The sequence below is a fragment of the Grampus griseus genome (genome assembly GCF_964374135.1).
Source record: "Grampus griseus genome assembly, chromosome: 2".
Taxonomy (NCBI): Eukaryota; Metazoa; Chordata; class Mammalia; order Artiodactyla; family Delphinidae; genus Grampus; species Grampus griseus.
The window spans coordinates 28,313,045-28,337,968 of NC_139018.1; the positions used below are offsets into that span (position 1 = coordinate 28,313,045).

A 24,924-nucleotide genomic window follows, 5' to 3' on the forward strand; every position below is an offset into this window, starting at 1 on the left:
TGCGATTCGGTACGGTTGTCCGATCGCTTTTGATCGCTTTTCTCCATTTGCTGGCTCAGGCTATGCTGGAATTGTGCTAATTAGGAGAGAAATGGACAGAGTGATCCTGTCAGCCCTGGTTACTGGTGGGGACAAAGCGGAATATTATTCTGAGGCAATGTTTTGTGAGGGCCCTTCTTCCAGGTCTCATTAGGAGGAAGGGGCCCACAGGAGGGGAAGGTTCCAAATGCCTGGCCCGTCTAATGGAGCATTGGGGTGTTCATGTGCTAATTAACAGGTTCTGCCAGCATTCGGGAGCCTCACAGTGCACCTGGTGCCACCTGAAGCCCCCAACCACTGCTGCTCCGGAAGAAAGTGTTGGGCACAGGGTGGGAAGGCCGGTGGCCTCTTTAAGCAGAGTCAGGGACACATCCCCAAAGTGCCCCAGAGCCTAAAGAGATAGGAAAAGTCAGTTACCGGCCAGTCAGAACTTCATGCGCTGGGAGAGACCACTCATTGCCCACTCTTTGGGGCTGGGGGGGGGGTACAAGGTCCTCTGGTGAAATGAAGCCCATGCAAGGGCAGGTAGTCCTGTAGTTCTCAAAGGATGAAGAAAACAGAAACCGCAGAACATAACCAAATGCTTGGAGATGGAGTTTGTGCAGAAGTTGAGAGCTGGTATGAAACCCTGTTATCTGATCCCTGGGACCATCACCGTGGCCCACTGCCCATTTCCTCCCTTCCTGCTCTGCATTTACCTTCCTGTGATGCCTTAATCCTGGAGGAAACAGAAGGGACCAGAGCACCCCACTGAAAATGAAATTCCTTGGCTTTATTATAAAGCCCTTATGGAAGTCCAAACATCCTTCGGAAGCCACAGGGGCAATGGAATGACTTTCACCAGCTTCATTTTCACTGCTCTGATTTGGGTGAGTTCAGAAGACAGAGGAGCTAAAACAACCTGCAGCCAGAGGACCAAAAACAAGGAGCAGTTAGCAGTTGTCCATTTAAAAAAATACAATCGGTAGGTAACAAAAAGATAAATTAATGATAGCATTTTGATATCAATGCAATTGATAGCCTGTGAACTTCTACTGCTCCAACAATGAAAAGAAAGCCAAGCAAATCAGCTGAGGCCTAAAACCTGAGAGACAGAAGAGAGCAAGAAGCAATGAGACCGTTGGTGAGAACAGCTTAGAATAAGAATTTGAAAATGTGCCTCCAGGCACCAGCGCTATGCTTCTCAGGACTGGTGCTGCTCACGGGCAGCAGATGCGAGGCATGGATGGTATGTGGAAGAGCAAAAGAAAAGAGAAGACAAACCTGTAGGCAAATGATACTTATTTATGCGAAAAATCATCTCTAAAGATTTAGAGCAGCGTATTTGTCATGCTGTACCTTTTCAGTCAATCAACCAGCCATGCTTTTCTAGATCAGAGAAATCTACTGTCCACCCAGATGTCTTCTTGGGAAACAATGCTGAATCAATGATGCTAAGCAATTTGCTTTCCTTGAACGGGAATGTTTTTTGTAAAAGGGCATATGCTCTGGTCTGGAGCAGGTACACTATCAGTGGGTGAAAGCAGTAGTACTGATTAGCACTTCCTCTTTAGTTCCTGAACAGAGTTGTAAAGAAATGCTTACTAACGGTTTTCGCAGGTGGCAGAGAAATATTTGTTTTTGATCTGTCACGTTTAACTGGAAGCATGCAAACAGGTAGGTCATGAACCCCCAGTTCAAAGAAGACACTGACAAAGAACTAGATGTGTGGGAGACAGCCACAATCTCAGAGAGCAGATAATTTAGCGGGGCAATTAAGACATGTACTCAGATGACTTAAATATAAGGTGGATTGTAGTAATAAGAGCCATAAGGAGGTATACATAAATGCTGTAGGAATGGAGGGGGAAGGATTATGTCCAGCTGGAGCATGCGGGGTTTACAGGAAGGATAGGCTGATGTGTAGGAAAAGGATGCAAGACTTTCTAGGAACTCAATGGCAAGAACAAAGGCATGTAAGTGAGGAATTGGGAACTGTTCAGATTAACTGGAACAGAGACTTCATATACTGGAGAGAAAGGAAACCAAACTGGAGGGTTGATTAGGATTAGATGTAGAGAGTTTTAAATGCCAGGATGATGGATCTAGACTTTATTAGTAGAGGAGGCGAGGTATTAAAGATTTTTAAACACTGTTTAGGGAGGTGAGCAGTAATGAGCTGGGTGGCTGGTAGGACAGAATGGCAGCTAGAGACCACGCAGTAGATGACCATAAAGCCCCACACCACCCACTGTGATATTAAAGGGAAGATAGTGGGTCATCTGCCATTATAGTTGTGCTTTCTGACGAGGTCTGTGCTTTAAATGTGCAAGTTGGCCTTTTGAGGAAAAACTCACTCTCCTATAAAAGGGAAATATTTATTATGATGACATAGACACCACCATATACAAAGTACAGTCCTCTAACACCCTGAAATACATACATGCACACATTGTACATAAATTTATATTATCAATATAAAAATACATCATTAACATCTCTAAGGACGGCAAATACAAAACCAATAAATATCACAATTCTAAAACATCTACTTACATTAAGTGCTGGTGAATAAGATGACAGTAAAAGGAAGAGGCCAAAGCAGACCAAAAAACCAACTACATAGCTTCAGTTTACAGACTGGAGTTGGTTTGGGGGAGGTATCCCAATGTTCTCCATATGTTTCTCAATTTCCCCAAGCACTTAGAAGTGCCTGACGTCATCAACTCTCAAAAACAGAGCAAAGTTAGAATTTGACATTATGGCACTAGTTTTTGCACACCCCCCTTTCTCTCTCTCTCCCCATCTTTCACATTCTTTAACCGCATTTAAGATAAAGGAATGTCAATAATAAGCTTTACTTAAAATCAAAGCCTCTATAGCCTAACCTTCTATATAGCACCCAAGCAGAATGTTTTCCTTCTCATACTCTCCTTTATGTCTTGTGTTAAATTCCACCCCACTTATCAATAGGTAAAATTGCATGGATGGTCAAATGGTGCAAATGAGAGAAAAATCCAACCTTAACTCTAGCATGGGAAACAAGGCAGAAGTGTCAGAAAATGGTTAATGAACCAGCTATTAAACTGAATAGTTTTGTGCCCTAGCAGACACTCGGGACCAAAACCTTGACCACAACATTCCTTGTGTCCAAACACCAACACACTACTGCCACATGGATGTTCTTTTCATAAAGTTTAGGAAACCCCATGTGCTTCTACAAACAACAGAGCCGGGGGCTGGCTTATAAGACAAAATAAGGAGAACATGTATAATCAATTTTACCCACGGGCTAGATTTTCAGGTTTTAACGTAGAGACAGATAACTGGCAAAGAGCTCCATAAGAGTTGTAAAGTCAGGGAATTCTCTTTTTCTTGTGTGTGTGTGTGTTTCTGTCACATGGGTGGAATATCTAATCTGTGCTGTGAGATGGGACAAGGGGGGCAAAACATTGCCACCATTCCACAGCACATTCCTTTAAGGTCAAGTAGAGTTTCTAGTTTTTAATCAAATGGGAACTCCTGCAAGCAGTCCCCTTCTCCTATCTTTCAGGCCACACTGACTTTCTCACTTGAATCTGTAACAGATTAACTAGAACTCAAAAGTCCTTTCTGTTACCTTTAAGTTGGTCTGGAGGTCTAGAACCCAATGCAACCCTACATATGCCTTTCACTGTACAAGCTAATCCCAGGAGGGACCTGATTCACAGGGATCCCCTTCCCTGGAGTCAGACTGATGGTGGGGGCTGGGAGGTGGGGAATGCAAGGCATTGGGGGATGGGACTCTCTTGAGAGATGTAGAATTTTAAAAGCATTTCTCCAGCTGGGGATTCCTGGAACCTAGTATACAGTGGTGAGCTTGCAGGCCAAGCTGCATGGTCTGGTCCAGAATCTAATTGGTCTCTGGTCTCCTTGCATCATAAACACCTCCTAAGAGATCAAGTACAATTCAAAAGAACTTGTCCCATCAACACATCTCAACTGACTTTGCTATCACTGAATCAAATCAACTGTAAGATCCTGGAGCTCCAGAATCATTTCCGGAAACGAGAAAGCAGGACTTTGACCTTTAAGAATGATATACCTTCTGGTGTTACCAACATCCGAGGCTGAGACGGTCACAGTCTAGAAGCTGAATGAATAACTGCACCACAGATGCTTGGATAGAGCAGATTCTTCTCTTGCCGCCGAATGTCCTCAGAAGCGCAGAGTGCCAGGAGCAGGGGAGAGGGTCAGTCCTGGAGGTGCACCCTCCGGCCTCTGGGCAGGAAGCAGTGAGGTGCACGTCATCAGAACTGCACTGGGAGGGAAGCATGGTTCCAGTCCCCAGGGCATCCTGTCCACAAGCAGCTGCTACTTCTTGGGCTTCTCTAGAATGTTGAGGAATTTCCCCCGTGTCATCTCTCTGGCTGGAATCACAAAGCAAATGAAAGATAAATGAAGACCTAAAATCTGAAAAAGCGTTCACAGGAAGACTTAATTTAAGAATGCAGATTGATTTAAATTGTATACAAAGTTGCTACCATAACAGATTCAATCTCTACTAACCTCCAAAATGGGAGAAAAACAAACCACTATTGACAACAAACTGTACCAAACTGTTCTGAAGTTGGTAATTACTATAACGCGCAGGCCAGCTGGGTAAATCTTTATCATTTACCCTTGGGTTTGCTCTTGGAGGCTAAAATCCAACCAAGATTAGATTAGAGTCTTTTCTGGATTGTGGGTCTCTGGACATTTATAATCTCAAATCAAAATTAGAGATTATTTACCCCATCTCTCAGCAGTGGTAGTCCCTGGATACTGTAATGTAACAGAGTTTATATTCCCTCAGTGCAGCTCATCTGTGGATGGAGTAATAAAGTAGGGTGTATAGGGCTTTGGTCTTCTCTCTCTTGGCATTGTCAGTCCTTAGATATTTAATATAGCCAGGCAAGGTTTATGGGTCTTTTTCTCACTTTCAGCACCATCAATCTTTGAATGCTGTAGTTACAAGAGGGTTTATACAGCTACTTTCCTACATATGAGGCTCTGAAATGAAAGTAAAACATTTCTCAGTTACAAGACCCACTCCAGAAGCCCCCCATTTTAGCTCTGTCAAGCAAATCCTCAAAAATTGTACGTGGCATAACCCCCTTCATCCTCATCCCCACAAGATCATCTTTTTATGTCTCTTAAATGGATGTAACAGTGCTGAAAGTTTCCGATGGCTGGCCTGGGGGCCAGAAGTCTTCTGGAACCATGCAGTGAACACACAGCAGGCTATGGTGCCCTGTGGCTTCCAAGGACATGTCTCCATCTTGGTCAAAGGAGTGAGGTGGCTAGGGAGGCACCTGCAGGGGTGAGAAGGACCTTCACCCTAGCCTCCTTGCTTCCCTTCCCCGGTGCAGAGCAAATGGTGCTAGATGAATGGGCTCCCACTCCCCCACCCCACCATCTACATTTAATAGTTCTTGGTTCATTTGTACAAGGAAGAAATAAAACAATACAAACTTTGTAACCAGGAAAGCTTTTGGTAACTGCAGTCTATACATTCCCCATCTTTCACAAGTTCCAAAGCTCCAACAAAGGGAAAGGAAATCCCATTAACTAGGAATGGAAGCCCCAGCGTTGGGCTTGTCTCATGTGCCCTCAACCGTACCCTGGCCCAAATCAAACTGACCATTCCTTCCTTAGTGGGTTTACGCCAAATCCCATACATACAAAGTTCCTATAAGACTTGCAATTACTTGTTGATATACTTGTCTTCCTCCATGGAAGTCGAAGAACTGAGGGCAGAGATTGTGTTTTATTATTCTTTTTATCACCAGCACCTAGCATAGTGCTGGACCCGGTATCTGCTGAATAAATGTTGGCTGGATGAATGATAATATACAAAAGAACTAGAACCAAGTAGGAACAGAGTAAAGTTAGTTTCCTTCCATTTCACAGACAAACAATAAGACTTGTTAGTGACCCTCATTGCTCCATTCTCTACATTGTGGGACTCTTTTAAAATTTACCTTGCTTATTCGGCAAGAAAAGTCACTTCCCTTGATGGAAGTAGTGCCAGATTCATGGAGAGATCCAGGGACAAGGACTAACTACTCTAGAAGAAATCCAAACAAGTATTTTATTGCCCAGGGGAGGGAGCATGGATTTCTTTCAGAGAACACAGGATCTGAATGCAGTTTAAGTTCCAACTCTAATATTTATCAGCTGGGCGAGACCTTGAGATGGGAAAGATCTCTGCGCCTCAGTTTCTTCATCTGTAAAATGAGTAGCATATTAATGCCACCTGCCCCGCCCCCTCGGGTATTCAGCCATGATCATGCTGGGTATAGTGGTATTATTAACACAGCGCCTTTCAGAGGAGGGTAAGTAGTCTACTGCTTCTCTTGCATGCAGGATTTCCTAAGTGAATAAGTGAATGAATTGTGATAAGGGAGGCTAGCAATCTCGAAAATCCCATTCCTTGGAATCTTTTCCCTCAGCCTGATCTATAGGAATTGACTTAGACTTTTGGCCAGAGTGGGTCGCATCATTTATTCCTACTTGGATAGGTTTTCTGCCTACTCTCCAGTGCTTATTAATGAATTTAAACACAGTATCAAATGATCCTGCAAAGTGGCTAGAAGCAGGTGCTCTGGAAATCAGACTTGAGTAATACAATACTCAGCTGGGTAGAACAGAGCCCTGTTCCAAAAATCCTGGGCCAGGAGCACTGTACTGATCTTACTAATTATTTCTGCCTACTGTCCTTCATGTCCCACAACTCTTTGCTCTTTTCTTCCCCAAATGGGAGAATGACCAATATTTTAAGACTTAAAATTTTACAAGACCCAATCTATTCGAGGGATCAAAAGGATTTAAAAGGAAAAAAAATGGATATTCCAAAGTCTCTCAGTGGCAAGCTCTCCTTGAATTTAACCAATCCTTTTTAACAACCCCCCTTCCACTCAGTCATTCCTCCCCCTTCAACCTAATTAAGTACACAGAGCTGCAGCGAACCACCGTAAAAGTAGAAATATTCCAAAAGACATCATCTTTTACGTGGGAGGGGTGAAAGTTTGCCTACTCGCTGTTCCTATATAGGAGATACACAAATTTGTGACACAGCTAGCTGCTCCCTAACGGAGGGCTGTGCCCTATATATCACATCCTAGGCACCAGCCCCTTTTAGTGCAGAGAAATTGCTGTGAGTCAGGGGCTGCTCCGGAGCACATGCCCTCCTGTTCACTTGTCATCAGAGATGTTAACATCTCTGATTAATTCATATACCCCTTATATTATTCCTCATCTCTTTATCCTTGGCTCTCCTGTTCTACTGCAATGTAAAGATTCTTACCGACCTGCTATAGTAATCACCACCCGCTAACTACACACCCCCCCAAACCTAGTGAAATTGTTTAGCGATGCCAACCGCGCTTTTAATTTGCAAGACATCAGACACAGAGGTAATTTATACCAACATCTGTTCGTTTTTGACTTCTGAAACAAACTCACACATGCTGCTACAAAATCCCATTAGGAGTAGGGAGACAGCCTTCTGCTACTATTCTGTATTCCTCTTCTACACAGACACACAGACACAGACACACACACACACACACACACACACACACACACACACACACATACCCCTTCCAGTAGGGTTTATAATGTAAATGTGTTTTACTAGAAAACTCCCACCAAGGATTTCAAATCTCTTTGGGAAAAAACCTTTAGACAAATCTATGCTTGCTGACAGAGGACAGTAAGGTATTTCTATGTCCTCCTGCCTAGTTCCATCCCTTCTTTCCAACAGTTACCACTTGGTATAGTTCTTGCACTAATGACCAGGGTAAGATTACATACTCTTCAGCTTGGCACTTCCAATTCCTGCCTTCTCTCCTGCTTCTCTTTTCCCACAATGTGTTAGAAGACGATCCTGGGGACCATAAAGTTGCTAGAGAAAGTTTTATCTGGAGTTAACACCATTTCTTAACTATTTTCTGGTTCTGGATTGATTCTCTAGGATTACAAGATTCAACAGGAAGGCAACACTGCTACCACAGTCGAATCACTAAGCTCAGAGGGATCCACTGGTCATCAGCCACCAGTGTATGCTCTGCAGAAGAGAAGCATGACCTCCACGTCAAGTCATGATTTACAGGCCCTCCTATGCTGGGCACAGACCATAAACTGAGAAAGCCATAGTCAAGACTCTCACCAAAGGGTGAACATGTGAACTGCTGCTGAGTGTGGGACAGGGGACACATTTAAAGACAGCAAATGGATAAACTATAATCAACTTCCAGGTTGATGCAGTTTCTGTCACCCCTTCATAGTTTCCCTAGGGCTGTCAGGTTCACAGCAGCTGTAAATACCTGGGTATACTTTAGAGAGGTCAGGGCGGAAGGGAGGACTCCATTCTGCTTGCTGTGAAGGTGGTGTGTGCTTTAATGTAATCTCTTCTTTAGACTCTCCAATTCCGCCATCCTACATTTAGCCTTGCCCCTGGCTCCCTTTCCACAATGACTATCCCCAAACTGTCTTCTCTGCGGTAAATCTTCCGGTGGCTGGTTGAAAAAGATTCAGTGGTACAGACTGATTTCTCACCAGTGAGGGCATGAGGGATTACCAGAGGCACCCTGGTTAGCGAGATTGGGTGCAGAATCTCTCACGAGACCAGCCCTCTATGCCAGGGCTTTGCACCTTTCGCCCATGACATATGGGTTTCATTATAGAAAGATTTTCCAGATTATAACTTTGAGGCAACTGCCTGATAAAATTCTGCTTGGCTTTCATATAGGGAACAATGTAAAGATTAAGTAACTTTTAATGACATGGAAGAAACTCATAGCATTTGGTTTGCAGTTCCAATGCAAACCACTTTAACTATTTATATTGTGCCTCAATATAATTAAATCAATATAAATAAAAACATTAGCGAGGCGGATGGTTCTCTCATATCCTGAAAAGCAACAACTGGCTGTTTAGGAGACTCTGAGTGGCCAGGAAACAAAGGAGACAGCATAACGCTGTGAAAAGAGCAGGGCATGCATGTATTTATTTATTCATTCATTCATTCATTCATTTATTTATTTTGGCTGCGCTGTGTAGCTTGCAGGACCCTAGTTCCCTGACCAGGGATTGAACCTGGGCCCCCAGCAATGGAAGCGTGGAGTCCTAACCACTGTAACACCAAGGAATTCCCGAGAGCAGGGCTTTTAGCATTGGACAGGCTTGGATTCAAACCCCAGCTCCTACACTGAACCTGAACCACCGCGGGCAAGTCACCCAAGTCATCTCTCTGTGTTTCAGTCACCTCATCTGTTCAAGATGGGATTAATACAAGGGTCACACAGGCATTCTGTAAATGCTAGCTACTGTATGACTCTCTTTCATGTCAAACAAGAAGTTTATTTAAGCAACCAGATACTTGATGGGAAAATTATCTAGGATTCATTTCGTTTAGAGTAATTTATCCCTGCTTAAAGACAGATTGCCTTACACGTAACAGCTATGTACAAAAAGTTATAAAACTGCCCTGGGTTTTACAGTGATAAAGTGAAAAACATTAAAATTCTCCAATGGAACAAGGTATGCAAGGATTTTTGTTTGTTTGATTTCTGTTAAACAGTGAGAGCAAAATAACCTACTTGAATATGAAAGACAAGGACTGAATGAGCACGCCACTAATGGAGAGAGGGGGGACTGTTACAGAACCAGAATTCTGCCCCAGTTCTTGTCAAGCAAAACATAACACTGGTCATTTAGCTTAAAAAAAAAAAAAGCCAATATGCTTGTGTACACTAGTTACTTCAACTACAATAAAGACGTGAGGAAGGGGTATATGAAAGAATAGAGAAGTCCACACTGTAGTAGTCAGGATGTGGGAGAACCAAACTGCAGTCTTCTAACTGCGAAGGTCTTCTTGGTCTGTGGGAACTGAGATCTGGAGTAAAGAGCAAGTTCCCTGCATAGCAGACACCTCCTGTCTGCTGCTGGAACACACTGACAGCATCTTGGCTACTATAGTATGGATTTCTCTGTTCTTCCATGTACCATTTCCTCACTCCTTTACTGTACTTAAAGTAACTGGTGATGTACACGAGCATATTCCCTTTATTTTTTTTTAAGCTAAATGACCAATGCTATGTTTTGATCGACAACAACTGGGGCAGAATGCTGGTTCCGTGACAGCGCCCCCTCCTCCATTAGTGGCATGCTCATTCAGCCCTTCTCTTTCATAATCCAGTAAGTTATTTTGCTCTCACAGTGTGTCTGTTTCATGAATTGGCTGCCTATTAAGCTGGAATCTGACCTACCTCAAATGACAAACCCTGTCATTCACAGTAAGCCTTCATTAGTTTACTAAGTGGCGTATGCTTAATCTTAATCTGTGCGCCACAGAACTGTCCAGCCCCGCCACCTTCAAATTAATATGATCATTGTTCTTAGCCTTGACTCCTTCCTTGGGTTTTCCATCGGTCATGGGAAACAACAGAGTCTCCGCAGCTGCCATTTCACAAAAGAGAAAAGGTACCAGGTCAGTACCGAATGCGCACACAAGCAGCACCAGGAGTGGCAAAAAGAGGATGAACTATTTATTTTTTAAAGGCTCTCAAATGTAAAACAAAGGGAAACGTGCCTGACTTGCATCTGTGTAACACGTATACTCTGGAGGTTCAAACCTGGGTGCTAGTTAGAGGCAGCGACCTTCCTTAACTACACCAGCAGCTTCTTCTAGCAAAAAGGAGCACATAAAACCCTAGTTAGTTCGGTTTAAATCAATGTGCTAAAAGGTTATCTATTTAACTAGATTTATAGAAGGTGTTTTGTAGAAATGATGCCATTTGTTATGATTACAGTTTTGACTTTTTTTTAACAATTATTTTTTAGTTGAAGGCGTTCTAATTCCCCTGAGGGACCTCCTAGTCATGAGTGTGTGCTATGCAGAAGAGAAGCATGAAGGGGATGGATGAATAGTTAAGTTAGTCACGTACACAGCCTACCTACTATGTACTAGGTATTAGGGAAAATTCAAATAAATGAGAAGTGGCCTTTGAGATGGAGCTATCTAGCTGTTCACAGGTACCTTGGTACATCAGAGGAGAACAAAGGAAACCAATGTGATTTACAGTGCTGATTTCTCTCTCACAAGAATGAGAAAGTTTTCCTGTCACTCCGGCATAGGGCCGGCGTACAGCAGAGCAGTTCCAGGCAGGCCCCCAGACTGAGATTCACCATGCTCCAGTTCAGACCTCCACAAAAACCTATCACTAAGTGATCAATAATTCAAGTCAAGGACTAAGCACTTTATAATGCCTCTGATATGAGAGTGGCTGGGGCCACTGTCAAGAGCAGAAGGTGCTATGAACTGAGCATGGTGTTCCTGGATGAGAAGGAACTCTCTTGGGACCTCATTTGAATACTTGGTGGCCCTCAGAAAATGGTGTAATTGTAATATGGTCTACTGACCATTCTCAGTCAACTCTTGTGGGAGAGTCCACTCAACCTAAGAGTTTATGGTAGAGGGACTTCCCTGGTGGTGCAGTGATTGAGAAACCGCCTGCTAACGTAGGGGACACAGGTTTGAGCCGTGGTCCAAGAAGACCCCACGTGCCGCAGAGCAACTAAGCCCATGCACCACAACTACTGAGCCTGCACTCTAAAGCCCGCGAGCCACAACTACTGAGCCCGTGTGCCACAACTACTGAGCCCGTGCGCCACAACTACTGAAGCCCAAGCGCCTAGAGCCTGTGCACCGCAAGGAAGACCCAACGCAGCCAAAAATAAATAAATTTAAAAGAAAAGATTTTATGGTAGAAATCTCACTTTTCTCTAAAATATATAAAAGCGGCATTTGAAGGCAGACAGAACAGCCTTAGGCTTTTGCCCAAAATTCTTTGAGAAGGAAATAATATCTAAGAAAAAAACAGTCTGGATGCTATATCCATGACCAAACTATCATTGACTATGAAAATCTTCATCCTAAGAATTCTCGGAAAATCCTTTTTGGGGCACACTTCCCAGATTCTCTTTCTATTCAGTGTCTTGTCTCTCTAACATGACTTTTTCTTCTAAAAGAGTGGGGTGGCTAAGCACTATGTTCTCTCCCGTGAATTCAGGAAAAGATAATTTTATATCAAACATTTTTTTTTCAATTCATAGCAAGGGCCACTTCCAGAGAATGTTTTATCCAAGAAGTAATATAAAAAAGAAATGCCAGGACTCAATGTACAGTTAAATGCATTTGGACAGTTCCAATATGGAAAATAATTTTAATGGCTTTTCACAACAGGGGGAAAAAAAGGACAGAAACATCCAGCCAACAGATTTATTCTCAGAATATAAACCGTCAAGCAGGAACATAAAATACGGGAAGTGTCATCCATGATGCCTGAAGGCTGAAAGAAGGAGAAGAATCTTAATTGTCAGGTATTTGGAAAATGCTGTACTCAGGCGAAAGCCTATGCTTCTCCATCAACTCTCCTTGCTCTGCCCTCTTTCAAGAGCAAACCAAGACGAGATTTCAAATATTCAACCCTTTTTATCATCCTTCTCCCTACTAAAAAACAAACCAAAACAATAACAACAAACCCCAAAGATTTGTGTTCAAGAAATGAGACCTAAAAACTTCTTATCTGTATTTTGTTTCCTCTTCAGAGGGCCTCACAGGCCTATTTCAGTTGGTTCCACTTCCAAGGGTAAACTCAGTTGAACGAACAGCAATGAGATCAAAGAAATGGATTAATACACTCGGGGCAAACTTTTATTAAATACTCATACATTTTTGCAGAACATTCACACTTCAGGGCCTTCACGTAGTAATACATCGTGGTGAAACACTTATTGTGACCAAAGGCTAGTAGCTTCACACAGTCTTAATTTCCTCATTCATAAAGTGAGTACAGCAATAATAATCTATCATGTAAGGTTAAGAAAGAACTAGTCAAACGGATTTCATCAGGACACAAAATATTTTGCCCCAAGTTAGAGTAATTTATTCACAGGCAATATCCCACTCCCAGGAAAATCAGACCAAGATCACAGTACAGATGAATTTCAAAGGACTTGGATATTAAGAAAATCCTCCTGCTTGGAACATCCCCACCTCAAGGTGCTGGCAGCAGCAAACGTCTACAGAGGATGGAGGCCCCAGTCTTCTTGACCCACAGGGCAGGGAAAGAGTTACATCTTCACACTGCGAAGCCAATAAAAACCTCTCTTGATTATAATTTAGATAAGAACCACTGGATTGAATAATAATGTCTGAAACTCCCCTGGCTGTTTCACCTTGAGACGTCCATCACTGGGTTAAACATGATGCTAATTGCATTTGGATTGATTAATTTCTCTCACTCCTGTCTATTCGAATAACGCTTAACAAAATAATCATAGCACCCAGAGCCAAATCTTTTCCGTCAAAGGAATGAAGCCATCAGAACAGGCAGAGATGAAAGAAATGAAGATGACCCGTAATTACAGCTACGGTGATATCATTACCATATTATACGAAATGAGTGTGGGGGGAGGGGGAGGAGAGGGAGGAGGGGCTGAGATTATTTATTTTTTTTAATGAAACGCTACGATCTAAGAATACAGATTTGATATCAAGTGGAACACAGAGAAATATAGAACTTTAAAAAAATACAAATCTTGCTCATGAAATTGCAAAATCCGACAAACACTGAGGCCCAAGATACATCAAATGTCTTGGGCTGTGAGCAGGTATTATTCATGCCACTATTTTTTCACCACAATATCACTTTGCTTATGACTTACATAGAGATAGAAGATGCTGTCTTGATACCACAAGCACTCCTATAGTTACTGGAGAATTTTTCTTTAAGCCAGGGAATAAGATCATTTTATTGTAATTTTGTTAGAGGTGGCCTTGTTTGTAAAATTAGAATCTGACTTTTAACTGCAGGTAGTTCCAGTTTAAGATACCAAAGAAAATGTCTATGAATCTTCACGCATGGTTCATCTGACAGTAGTATGGACTTAACTCACCAGAAAGGAAGAATATATTTCCCTACTTTCTTGTTGTTTGATATGACCTTTTAATATATATGATATAGGAAAACCTATGATCGCATAGGATTTGAACTTTGGTCTGAATCTATCACTTATTAGATGGTGCTCTCTGGTAAATTATGTAGCCTCTTTGTGCCTCAGTTCCTTCATCTGTAAAATAGGGGATTAGTACCTACCTGAGTGGGTTGTATGAGACTTAAGACAATACATTTAAGTCCTCAGTAAGTGCTGGCACAAGAAGAAATTTCCCCCTAAGATTAATTTTATGGCTATTTACAGAACCTTGAACGTGTTTTTGTTTTTGTTTTGGTCAGTCTGCAAGGCATGCAGGATCTTAGTTCCCTGACAAGGGACCTAACCCGCACCCCCTGCAGTGGAAGCACCTCGTCTTAACCACTGGCCCGCCAGGGAAGTCCCTTGAATGTTTTGGTTATTTCATTTAATGAAGTTATTTCAAATAGACACTGTAAAGTACCTTGAATATAGATTTTAACAAATATTTGTGAAATAAATAAATAGGATACTTAGAAGATGCATTATTCTAATAGGCTAGAAATATCTGGGGGATATTTTTGCTACGGTATTTTATTTTATTTTTAAAATTTTATTTATTTATTTTTTAACATCTTTATTGGAGTATAACTTTATAATGGTGTGTTAGTTTCTGCTTTATAACAAAGTGAATCAGCTATACATATACATATATCGCCATATCTCTTCCCTCTTGCCTCTCCCTCCCACCCTCCCTATCCCACCCCTCTAGGTGGTCACAAAGCACCAAGCTCATCTCCCTGTGCTATGCGGCTGCTTCCCACTAGCTATCGGTTTTACATTTGGTAGTGTATATATGTCCATGCTGCTCTCTCACTTTGTCCCAGCTTACCCTTCCCCCACCCGTGTCCTCAAGTCCATTCTCTAGTAGGTCTGCATCTTTATTCCTGTCCTGCCCCTAGGTTCTTGCTACGGTATTTTAAACAGAGAACCATCATTAAGTTGAAAACAATAAAAACAGATATTGAAATTGTTTTACTTAGCTTGGACAAGAAGACATGTTTTTCTATTTTGTTATATAACAAATACTCCCAAAGAAAACAAGCATATGTATTCTGAATTTGTAATCATTCAGTAGTAAATGTGAACAGTGCTTTAAAAGAAAAAAAACAAAACACTGTATTTCTGCCAGGTTAAAACAAGAGTCTAAACCATTTACTATGTTAACTCGGTATTCTCTGCTTTCTTTCTGGGTAAGAGAGGCAATGTATACAGTAAAAAGGATTTCTCTTATCTGGCTTTGGAATTAGATGGGTCTAGCTTTGATTCAAATCCCAGCCCCCCTCCCCCCCCATTTACAGGTGTTAAGACCTTAAGCAAATTATTTTTATGAGCATCAGTTTTCTCATTCATAAAATGTAATTATAAAATAGACTTTGCAGTCTTGTGAGATAAAATGAGGTATGAAAATCCTTTATATTGCCTGGCGTAGTGGTAGGAAAGTCTATAAATGGCAACGTTAATCATTTTTTTAATCTGTCAAATCTCAGTTCAAACATCACCTTTTCAAAGAGGCCTTCTGTGGTCACCCTATCCAAAGTGAGTCCTCTTGGTTACCTTCTTTCATATCAACACATTTACTTCTTTCACAGCACTTACCAAAATCTGAAATTAACTTTGTTTATTTCTCTTCATGCTCCTTGAAGTTCTACAGAGCCTCCTGCTCTATCCCCAGCAACTAGAACAATACCAGGCACATGGGAGGTGGTCAACTATATATCTATTGAAATAATTTATTCATATATGAGGAAAGAGGAAATCTGCTTCCTTTTCAATTCTTAATTCAATACTGTGCATAAGAAATTTTTGTCCTAGTAAAATTACCTATGTTTTTGACCCAGCAATTTTACTTCTAGGTAGCTACCCAAAGATACACCAGCAAAAATATTACATAGGGTATTCAGATTCCTATTCATTTCAGCACTATCTGTAATAACTGAAGATTGGAAACAACTCAAATTTAGGGAAGGGACTCCATACTACAGAGTCCTGTGCAACTGTATGAAGGAATGAAGAAGAAACCTATATATTGCTATGGAGCGATCTCCAGAACATACTGCTGAGCGGAAAAAAAGCAAGGCGCAGAACACTATGTATAATATACTACCTTATGTGGAAAATTAGGACATGGAGAAATGCACAGGTATATTTACTTATATTTTCAAAAGAAATAATGGAAGGATAAAGTTTAGTATTTTTTACTAATAAAGATGGTTACCTAGAAGAGGAAAAAGAGAGGGGGTAGGATAGAGGTGGAAGGTAGACTTTGGATGCACCTTATTTTATATGTTTTACTTTGGGACACCATATAAATATTTTATACATTAAAAAATTCATTAAATAGAAAAATGGCAATCTTTAAAAGTGTAAATAAACTGAAAATAACTTGAATCTCTAAAATTTGGCAATAACCACACAGTACAAAAGTTTAAATAATTCTAAAAGACACATTCTGACTATATATCCCTACAAGTACATATCCTAAAGATATAAATGAGGCACAGAGAAATCTTAAATTGCATTCAGCAGTCTTGTTGTTATATGTAGTTAGTTCTTTTGATGCTAGTCTCATTGTGGGTTAAAACATAAATAATTATGTTAGTTATTAGAAATCAAGATTTCCAGAGTAAAAGACATACTATTATAAAATCAAATACATTGTATATGAGAAAAGAATCTAAAAAAGAATGAATATATGTATATGTATAACTGAATAACTCTGCCATGCTCCTGAAACTAACATAACGTTGTAAATCAACTAAACTCCAATAAAATTAAAATTAAAAAAAAAACCCGAATACATTAAGTTAAAACCCTTAAACATCTTTTTTTTTTTTTTTTTTTTTGCGGTACGCGGGCCTCTCACTGCTGCGGCCTCTCCCGTTGCGGAGCACAGGCTCCGGACGCGCAGGCTCAGCGGCCATGGCTCACGGGCCCAGCCGCTCCACGGCATGTGGGATCCTCCCAGACCGGGGCACGAACCCGCGTCCCCTGCATCGGCAGGCGGACTCTCAACCACTGTGCCACCAGGGAAGCCCCCCCCTTAAACATCTTTAATTTAAACTGGGCATATTGGTAGGAACACAATTTCTTTTTCTCTTAAAAAACAAAACAACAACTCATTTACCAACCCTGTCCATGGAAAAAGCCCAGAAGCAATGACAGTCCAGTACCAATTAATACTCTTAGTACTTAGATTTCTACTAAAACGAAGATTTCTACTCCCAGGGTTCCTTGGAGAAATGGATAAGATTCTAAGTCTGAAGTAAATGAACAAGGAATATCTTGACACGCTGAAAGGAAGGAAGTTACCAAAGATTACTAGGGTCATGTCAAATGACACAGAAGTCAGCATAAAGGGGTGTCCACTAACTAAAGATGGGACAGTTTTGAGTGTCAAAAACAATAATGATTATAGTGCTTAGAAATACATTAAATAGTATTTTAATGTATTATATTTAATATATTAATATAATGTATTATATTAAATTATAATACACTAGTATACTGTTTTATATTTAATATATTATATTTTACTATAATATTTCTTAAAAGCCCTCAGTCACTTCAACTCATTTCATGTTCTGAAAATTGGTAAGTAAAAGAGGGGGAAAATCAAGCATTTTTTCTGCCTTTCCTCTTTGGACCACATTTCAGGGAAACCAAATAGTTGCTGATTTATTAGAATAGTAATCATCATCATTATTATTATTATGGAAAGAATGAGACTGATACCACCTAAACCCACTGATCTTCACTGAAACTAGAACAAATGAAGGTCTTGTGTTTCATATGCAACAATAGCAAGTACACTTATGAAGCATTCTTGCCAAAAAGACTGACTCCAAACCCACTTTATTCTCTAACTCTACTAGATTACAGGAAATTTGGGGGAAGAGAGGACCATGTGGAATGCTACCACCATGAGAAAAATCATCCAAATTTAAAATGTGGGAGGTCCTCCTGGACAAACAACCCAGTTTCTTCAGCAATTAAATAGCATGGGGCGGGGGGGATAACCTAGAAGAAGAGTGTGCTTATAGAGAAGATGAAGTGACTGAAGACTGATGTCAATCAAATGCAATGTGTAGACCCTGTCCAGATGTTGACTCATACAAACCAACTGTGAAAAACACAATTTGTAACCAAACTGGACATGGACTATAAGACGTTACTAAGGAATTATTATTTTATGTTGTTTGGTGTAATAATTGTGTGTGTTTTTTAAAGGCCTTCTTGGTTAGAGATACATACTAAATTATTTATGAATGACATGGTACTAGGATTTGCTTTAAAATACTCCAGCCAACAACACAACCACTACAAAAAGTGTGATATAAGGGGGCAGAGATACAACAAGAATGGCAGAAAGTTGACAATTATTGAAGCTGGGGATGGGTACGTGGAGTTCATTATAGCATTCTTTCTAGTTAGTATATGCTTGGAAAATCTCCATAGTAAACAGAAAACTTCACCAAATGCTTCTCTGGAAATACAGCTTTTCCTCATTATCACTACATATCATAATACAATGAAGAGTAGGCCAGGGAACAGAGATGGGGATAATTAATTCTGCAGAGGACTTGGAAATGGATGGACAGGAAAAGCTGTAGAAAGGGGGTGACTTTTCATGTCATGAATGTTTATTTCCATTGTTAAATTCTTTGGATGAGGAACAAATGACACATGACCAAACAATCAAAAGCAGATTACATATTTTTTAAACTCTACCAAATCTAACTCAGGTTAAGCCTAATAATAATAAGCTGCTGCCTTCCAACCTTTATTTAAGAAATCATACAGACAAATCTAAGAGCACAATTTTCAATTTATTCATAAAATAGCTATGAGGGGAGCTCTCTGGTTCAACATTTTGCTTCTAAAAAATTCTTTGGGAGGTGGAGAGAATGAGTCTTTGGTCACTCATTTATTTATTTATATAAATTTATTTATTTATTTATTCTTGGCTGCGTTGGGTCTTCGTTGCTGCGCGCAGGCTTTCTCTAGTTGCAGCGAGCGGGGGCTGCTCTTTGTTGCGGTGCGTGGGCTTCTCATTGCAGTGGCTTCTCTTGTTGCAGAGCATGGGCTCTAGGTGCGTGGGCTTCAGTAGTTGTGGCTCGTGAGCTCTAGAGCACAGGCTCAGTAGTTGTGGCACACAGGCTTAGTTAGTTGTTCCACAGCATGTGGGATCTTCCTGGACCAGGGCTCAAACCTATGTCCCCTGCATTGGCAGGCAGATTCTTAACCACCGTGCCACCAGGGAAATCCAAGTTACACATTTATTGAATCTTCTCATAAAAAGCTTTAGGGTTGCTACAGCAGAAATTAACACATTGTAAATCAACTATACTTCAATAAAATTTAGAAAAAGAAAGCTTTAGGGTTGGTAGCAAGCCTAACTTTAAGGCTGAGGCCAGTCCAATAGCTAAAAGGAATAGCCTAATCTAAACAAAGTTACAAAAGGAATAGCTTAATCTAAACGTTCACTAGTCCTGTTAACTTTCAGCTAGTTTTTCCTCATACTATCGACAACTGTGAATATAAATGACCTCAATAATCCTACTTCACTTTGATCACTCTTTTACTTCACAGATGACGATTTATCCAATTTTAACACAAATTACTTGTTCTACCCGATAATTTGATTTTTAATTGTTGGCATTGTGGTTTCACATATGTATGGTTCATGTTTTCAACTTGACCAGACAATAAGTTCATCAATGGTAGACACTTTTAAAGATATTTTCCCTAACAGACTTGGAAAAAATACCCAATATATAGTATTTATCCAGTAAAGCTTAATTTAAAAATCCTCTTTTTCCTCTAAAATAATGTAGTAGTACAAATGTACAACAATTACTGTCTTCACTTGATTATGAATTTCTTTTAAAACCACATCACATCAAGGTAAGAACTTGATCGTATGACGTGTCTACTTAGGAAGTCATATTGAGATAGGCTGGGACCTGGGACCTTTTACCGGAGTGCTTTCACCTGGACTAACATCTCTTTGAGTGACAGAATACAAAGAAACTATAAGGGACTAAAAACAACTGCACACGTGCACAGTTGGGGCAATTATGATCAACAGGATTCAAAAAGGCCACAAACCAACTGCCATTTCTGAGGTGCTGAGAGCAAAAGCAGGGCACTGTGCAGGATCCCTGTACATGGCACCACTAAAGGGGTGGGCAGATCACCTAAGCTACACCTCCTGCCCAACCCATGGACCCACCCCTGTTGTTACCCCTTTTAAGGACCCAAGCAGCTCCTCTCAGAGAGAGAGCAAGAGTACCTGTCTCTTGTTTTCACTCCCTTGTACTGCAGCACGAGCCCCAATAAAGCCTTGACTGGAATTCTCATCTGGCCTCTTATCAATTTCTATTGAATAAAGAGTCCAAGGGCCCAGGTCCATAACAATATGGTAGTGGTTATTTACCTTGTGAGTAGAAATTACAGCTAGTTAACCTTTTTTTCAAAATATCCAGTTTTGATGTTTCTGAAAAATCTTATTTACAACATATGTGAATTATTAACATAAAAGAATTAGAACACAAAAATATCCACAGCCAGAAAATTATATTATACTGTGTATAATAGTCTGCTTCACTGAAACTCGAGTTTAACCTATACATAGTTAACATAATAATAGGCATGTACTGAATGAAAAAAACACTCTTTCATTGATAGTACAGGTCATAATTTAGGATCTTAAAAACAACTTATGTGTGATCAATACGGCAAAATATAATAGAAGGGGAAATATGGTTAGATACTATATAAACATTTACTATAATGCTTAATAATTAAAGTTAAAATATCTTTTTCATTAATTTTATTTGCATTCAAACCAAAAAAGAAGCGAAAGTGAAAAGAAGCATTTTATAGATGCTAGACCACTGGCCTCAAAATCAAAGGTCAGAGTTCTAAACTAGTTTCATCAGCTAGTCAACAAGTTCTAACTGCTCGCCCATTACATACTCTTATGCTTGCAGATAATGAGACACCAAGAGAGATCAACCAATCTTCCTTAGAAAAACCCTCCCCTCCTTTGGGCACTAAAGTTTGCTCATCAACAGCTTAATTGTGCTCTGTGTAGATACTTGTAGAGAGCTTTGCAATTATGGAGTACTTTTTTCCCCCAAGACCTTAAAAAGAAAGTTAGGTGGGGAAATCAGGAACAGATCCTATTTCAATATAGTAGAGGTTTTCAGGTAGGTTAGTTAGCATTTATTACCTGTATCAGTGGTTCTCAAGGCATGGTCCCTAGACCAACCACATTAACATCACTTTGGGAACACGTTAGACATACACATTGTCAGGTCTCCATCTCAAATCTACTGAATCAGAAACTCTAGAGGCAGTTCTAATTCATTACTACAAGAATTACTAATAAAATTTTAATTTTATTAAAATTATGATCATAAAGCATATTTCTTACCATAAAGTTAAAAGTAGAAGAGAGGGGCTTCCCTGGTGGCGCAGTGGTTAAGAACCTGCCTGCCAATGCAGGGGACACGGGTTTGAGCCCTGGTCTGGGAAGATCCCACATGCCGTGGAGCAACTAAGCCTGTGCGCCACAACTACTGAGCCTGCGCTCTAGAGCCCACAAGCCACAACTACTGAGCCCGTGTGCCACAACTACTGAAGCCCGTGCACCTAGAGCCCATGCTCCACAACAAGAGAAGCCACTGCAATGAGAAGCCCACACACTGCAATGAAGAGTAACCCCCGCTCGCCGCAACTAGAGAAAGCCTGAGCACAGCAACAAAAAATAATTAATTAATTAATTAATTAAAAATCATATTAAAAGTAGGAGAGACTATCTGCTCTATGAGCAACAAAGGGAGAAATTAAAATTCAGCCAAGGATTAGAATTTTTACCAAAACTTCAGCTCTATCTCTAGTGCCATGCATTATGTTTAATGTTAAGGTTATAATATAATCCTTAACCTTCCTTGAGAATCTGTCAGAAGACAGACTGGAAAATAAATAATTATCAAGTCATGTCATCCAAGCTAGAAGAGGAGTATATAACACATTATGAAGACAGACACGGGGATAATTAATTCCGCAGAAGGTTTGGGTTGGATGGACAGGAAAAGCTTTAGAAAAGGAGTGATATTTGAACTGACCCCTTAGGAATATACTGTCTAGGAACACCCCTGCAAGCTAAGGACCGCTCCTTTTGAAATGCTTTCCGCTAGGCCACTGGTGTAAAATGCAAGTGAACATTATGAAATAGATCTTAAAGTAAGCTTTAAGTACCCTCTTAATTCCCAGCATCATTTGGGATTTCTTGTGGATACCAAAGTAGTATAAGAAATGGCCCTGCTTTAAGAAGTTAAATCACAAATAACAAATTTGATCTATCCAAAATTTGGCAGAAACTAAACCAATTATAACTATTCACCATATTTGGTTAAGCAAAAAGCTGTGACAGTCAACAACCAAACAACAGTTAAGTCAAGTGACTTGCTCCTAAGTCGTTTCTTTTTGTAGATTGATGTTTTTGCAAGACTTTTTAAAAAATGGAGACAGCTACCATGCTTTTATTTTAAACGCTTTATTTAAATGCTTTTATTCTTATTCAGAAGAAATAATTTATAAAGTCCAGGGTGGAGAATAATATCCTAATGAGTTAAAAATCCTGTGCTTGTAAGATCAACCTGAAATAATTCCATCTAAAAACCACATTTTATTTTATTTTAGTTTATAAATTTATTTATTTATTTATTTTTGGCTGCATTGGGTCTTCGTTGCTGCACGCGGGCTTTCTCTAGTTGCAGCGAGTGGGGGTACTCTTCGTTGCGGTGCACGGGCTTCTCGCTACAGCGGCTTCTCTTGTGGAGCACGGGCTCTAGGCACACGGGCTTCAGTAGTTGTGGCTCTTCGGCTCTAGAGTGCAGGCTCAGTAGTTGTGGCGCAAGGGGTTAGTTGCTCCGCGGCATGTGGGACCAGGGCTCGAACCCGTGTCCCCTGCATTGGCAGGCGGATTCTTAACCACTGCGCCACCAGGGAAGTCCCTAAAAACCACATTTTAAATCATTTTTTTTCCTCTCTATTCATGTTGATTCTAATAAACTAGCATTCCTGTAACCAAACATACCTAACACTCATTTTTTTGGTAGGTAGAGAGACTATAAAGGCTAGTTTTCATAATTTGCTAAAAAGTTTATTTTAAAGACTATTTATTAAGTCCCTGGTACTCTCTAGTTCTGATTTGATTTAGGGGTACTATTTCTAATAAATCCAGAGTTGAGTCAAAGGCCAGAAGACAATGTGAATAAAACACTTAAATAGTCCTACCATTAATCACATTCTTTGAACTGCTTTCTTAATGATTACCCAAGTGCAGCTTGAGTTACTGGGTACATTCACTTCATCTGTATAATCAGTGATGTGTCTTTGAGGCTAAATGTCAATACAGAAATGAATTTCTATGTGCCAGAAACATTCTATTCTTTCAAAGTTTCACTCTATGCAAAAACAAAACAAGAATATATGACCGAGATTAAAAATAACAACAAAACAGAGGGTATGACCTATTGTTGTCATTTAGCCATGACAGTCAGCCAACTGTAACTGGATTCACAATAAGCCATTCTTCTCCATTCTAGCTCAAGATATGAAATATCAAACTCTAGAGACCTTTAAATGGAATCCAGTACTGACAGTGATGAAAGCAAAAAGGTTTATGTTTTTGCTTACCCAGTCAGTTTCTGAGCGACTCAAAACGACAAATGAGAGACCAATAAATGTTGTTACCTTTAAGTTTAGCAAAATGTATTTAGATCACTGGGTGATATATATTGTACTCATACTAAGTTAAAACTATATCCAGGGTATCCCAATGCAAAACTTATAATATACAAACACACCCCCACATCAAAAGAAAGTTTAAAATGATGATGACACAAAAACTTGCACACAAATGTTCATAGTAGCATTTTCATAACAGCCAAAAAGTGGAAATTCCCAAATGTCCATCAACTGATGAACAATGTGGTATATACATATAATGGAATATTATTTGGCAATAAAAAGGAATGAAATCCAGAGACAACAAGTAGGTAGTGATTACTTAGGGCTGACTGGGGAGTGGGAAGTGGAGTCAGGGGAATGGGGGTGGCCACTAATGGGTATGGGGTTTCTTTTTGGGGTGATGGAAATATTCCAAAATTAGATTGTCATGGTGGTTGCACACTTCTGTGAATATACTAAAAACACACTGTACACTTTAAATGGATGAATTTTATAGTATGTGTAAAATATCTCACTAATGCTCTTTTTATAAAAATGGGTGATGTGTAGAGCTGTGCAAAAATTAAATGCAGAAGAATAAAAACTCCCTTGGACTCAAGTGAAACCCCTGATAAAGAGGCTTCGCACAGGGAAGATACAAGCTAACAGAACCTGGGTTTCTCCACTGAAGACATAAGCATCCAGTTCTTACCTCTACCCTGAGGCACAAAGAAAAATAGCCCTTTCCTCCTGGACTTGTTCTTGCTAAAGAACTAACTGAAAGTCTAACTAATCAACATTCTTGATAAAACTGAGTGTTGGGACATTACTGCCAATATACTTCAAGAGAAAATATACTTCATAAATTCAATTGTTTAAATTCAGATTAAAGGACTTCCCTGGTGGCGCAGTGGTTGGGAATCTGTCTGCCAATGCAGGGGACATGGGTTCAAGCCCTGGTCTGGGAAGATCCCACATGCCAAGGAGCAACTAAACCCATGCTCCACAACTACTGAGCCTGTACTCTAGAGCCCACAAGCCACAACTACTGAGCCCGTGTGCCACAACTACTGAAGCCTGCATGCCTAGAGACCATGCTCCGCA

The 24,924-nt window shown here is 40.3% G+C and overlaps 1 protein-coding gene across 1 annotated transcript in view; it reads right to left on the minus strand.

Moving 5' to 3' along the window:
- Window positions 1-2,382: 2,382 nt before the first annotated feature.
- The window catches only part of LIN52 (lin-52 DREAM MuvB core complex component), a 120,435-nt gene continuing 97,893 nt past the window's right edge, over window positions 2,383-24,924 (minus strand). The window contains exon 6 of the mRNA XM_082648734.1: window positions 2,383-4,427. Coding sequence (XP_082504860.1) covers window positions 4,372-4,427 — 56 coding nt within the window. The 3' untranslated portion in view covers window positions 2,383-4,371. The remainder of the gene's footprint in view (window positions 4,428-24,924) is intronic.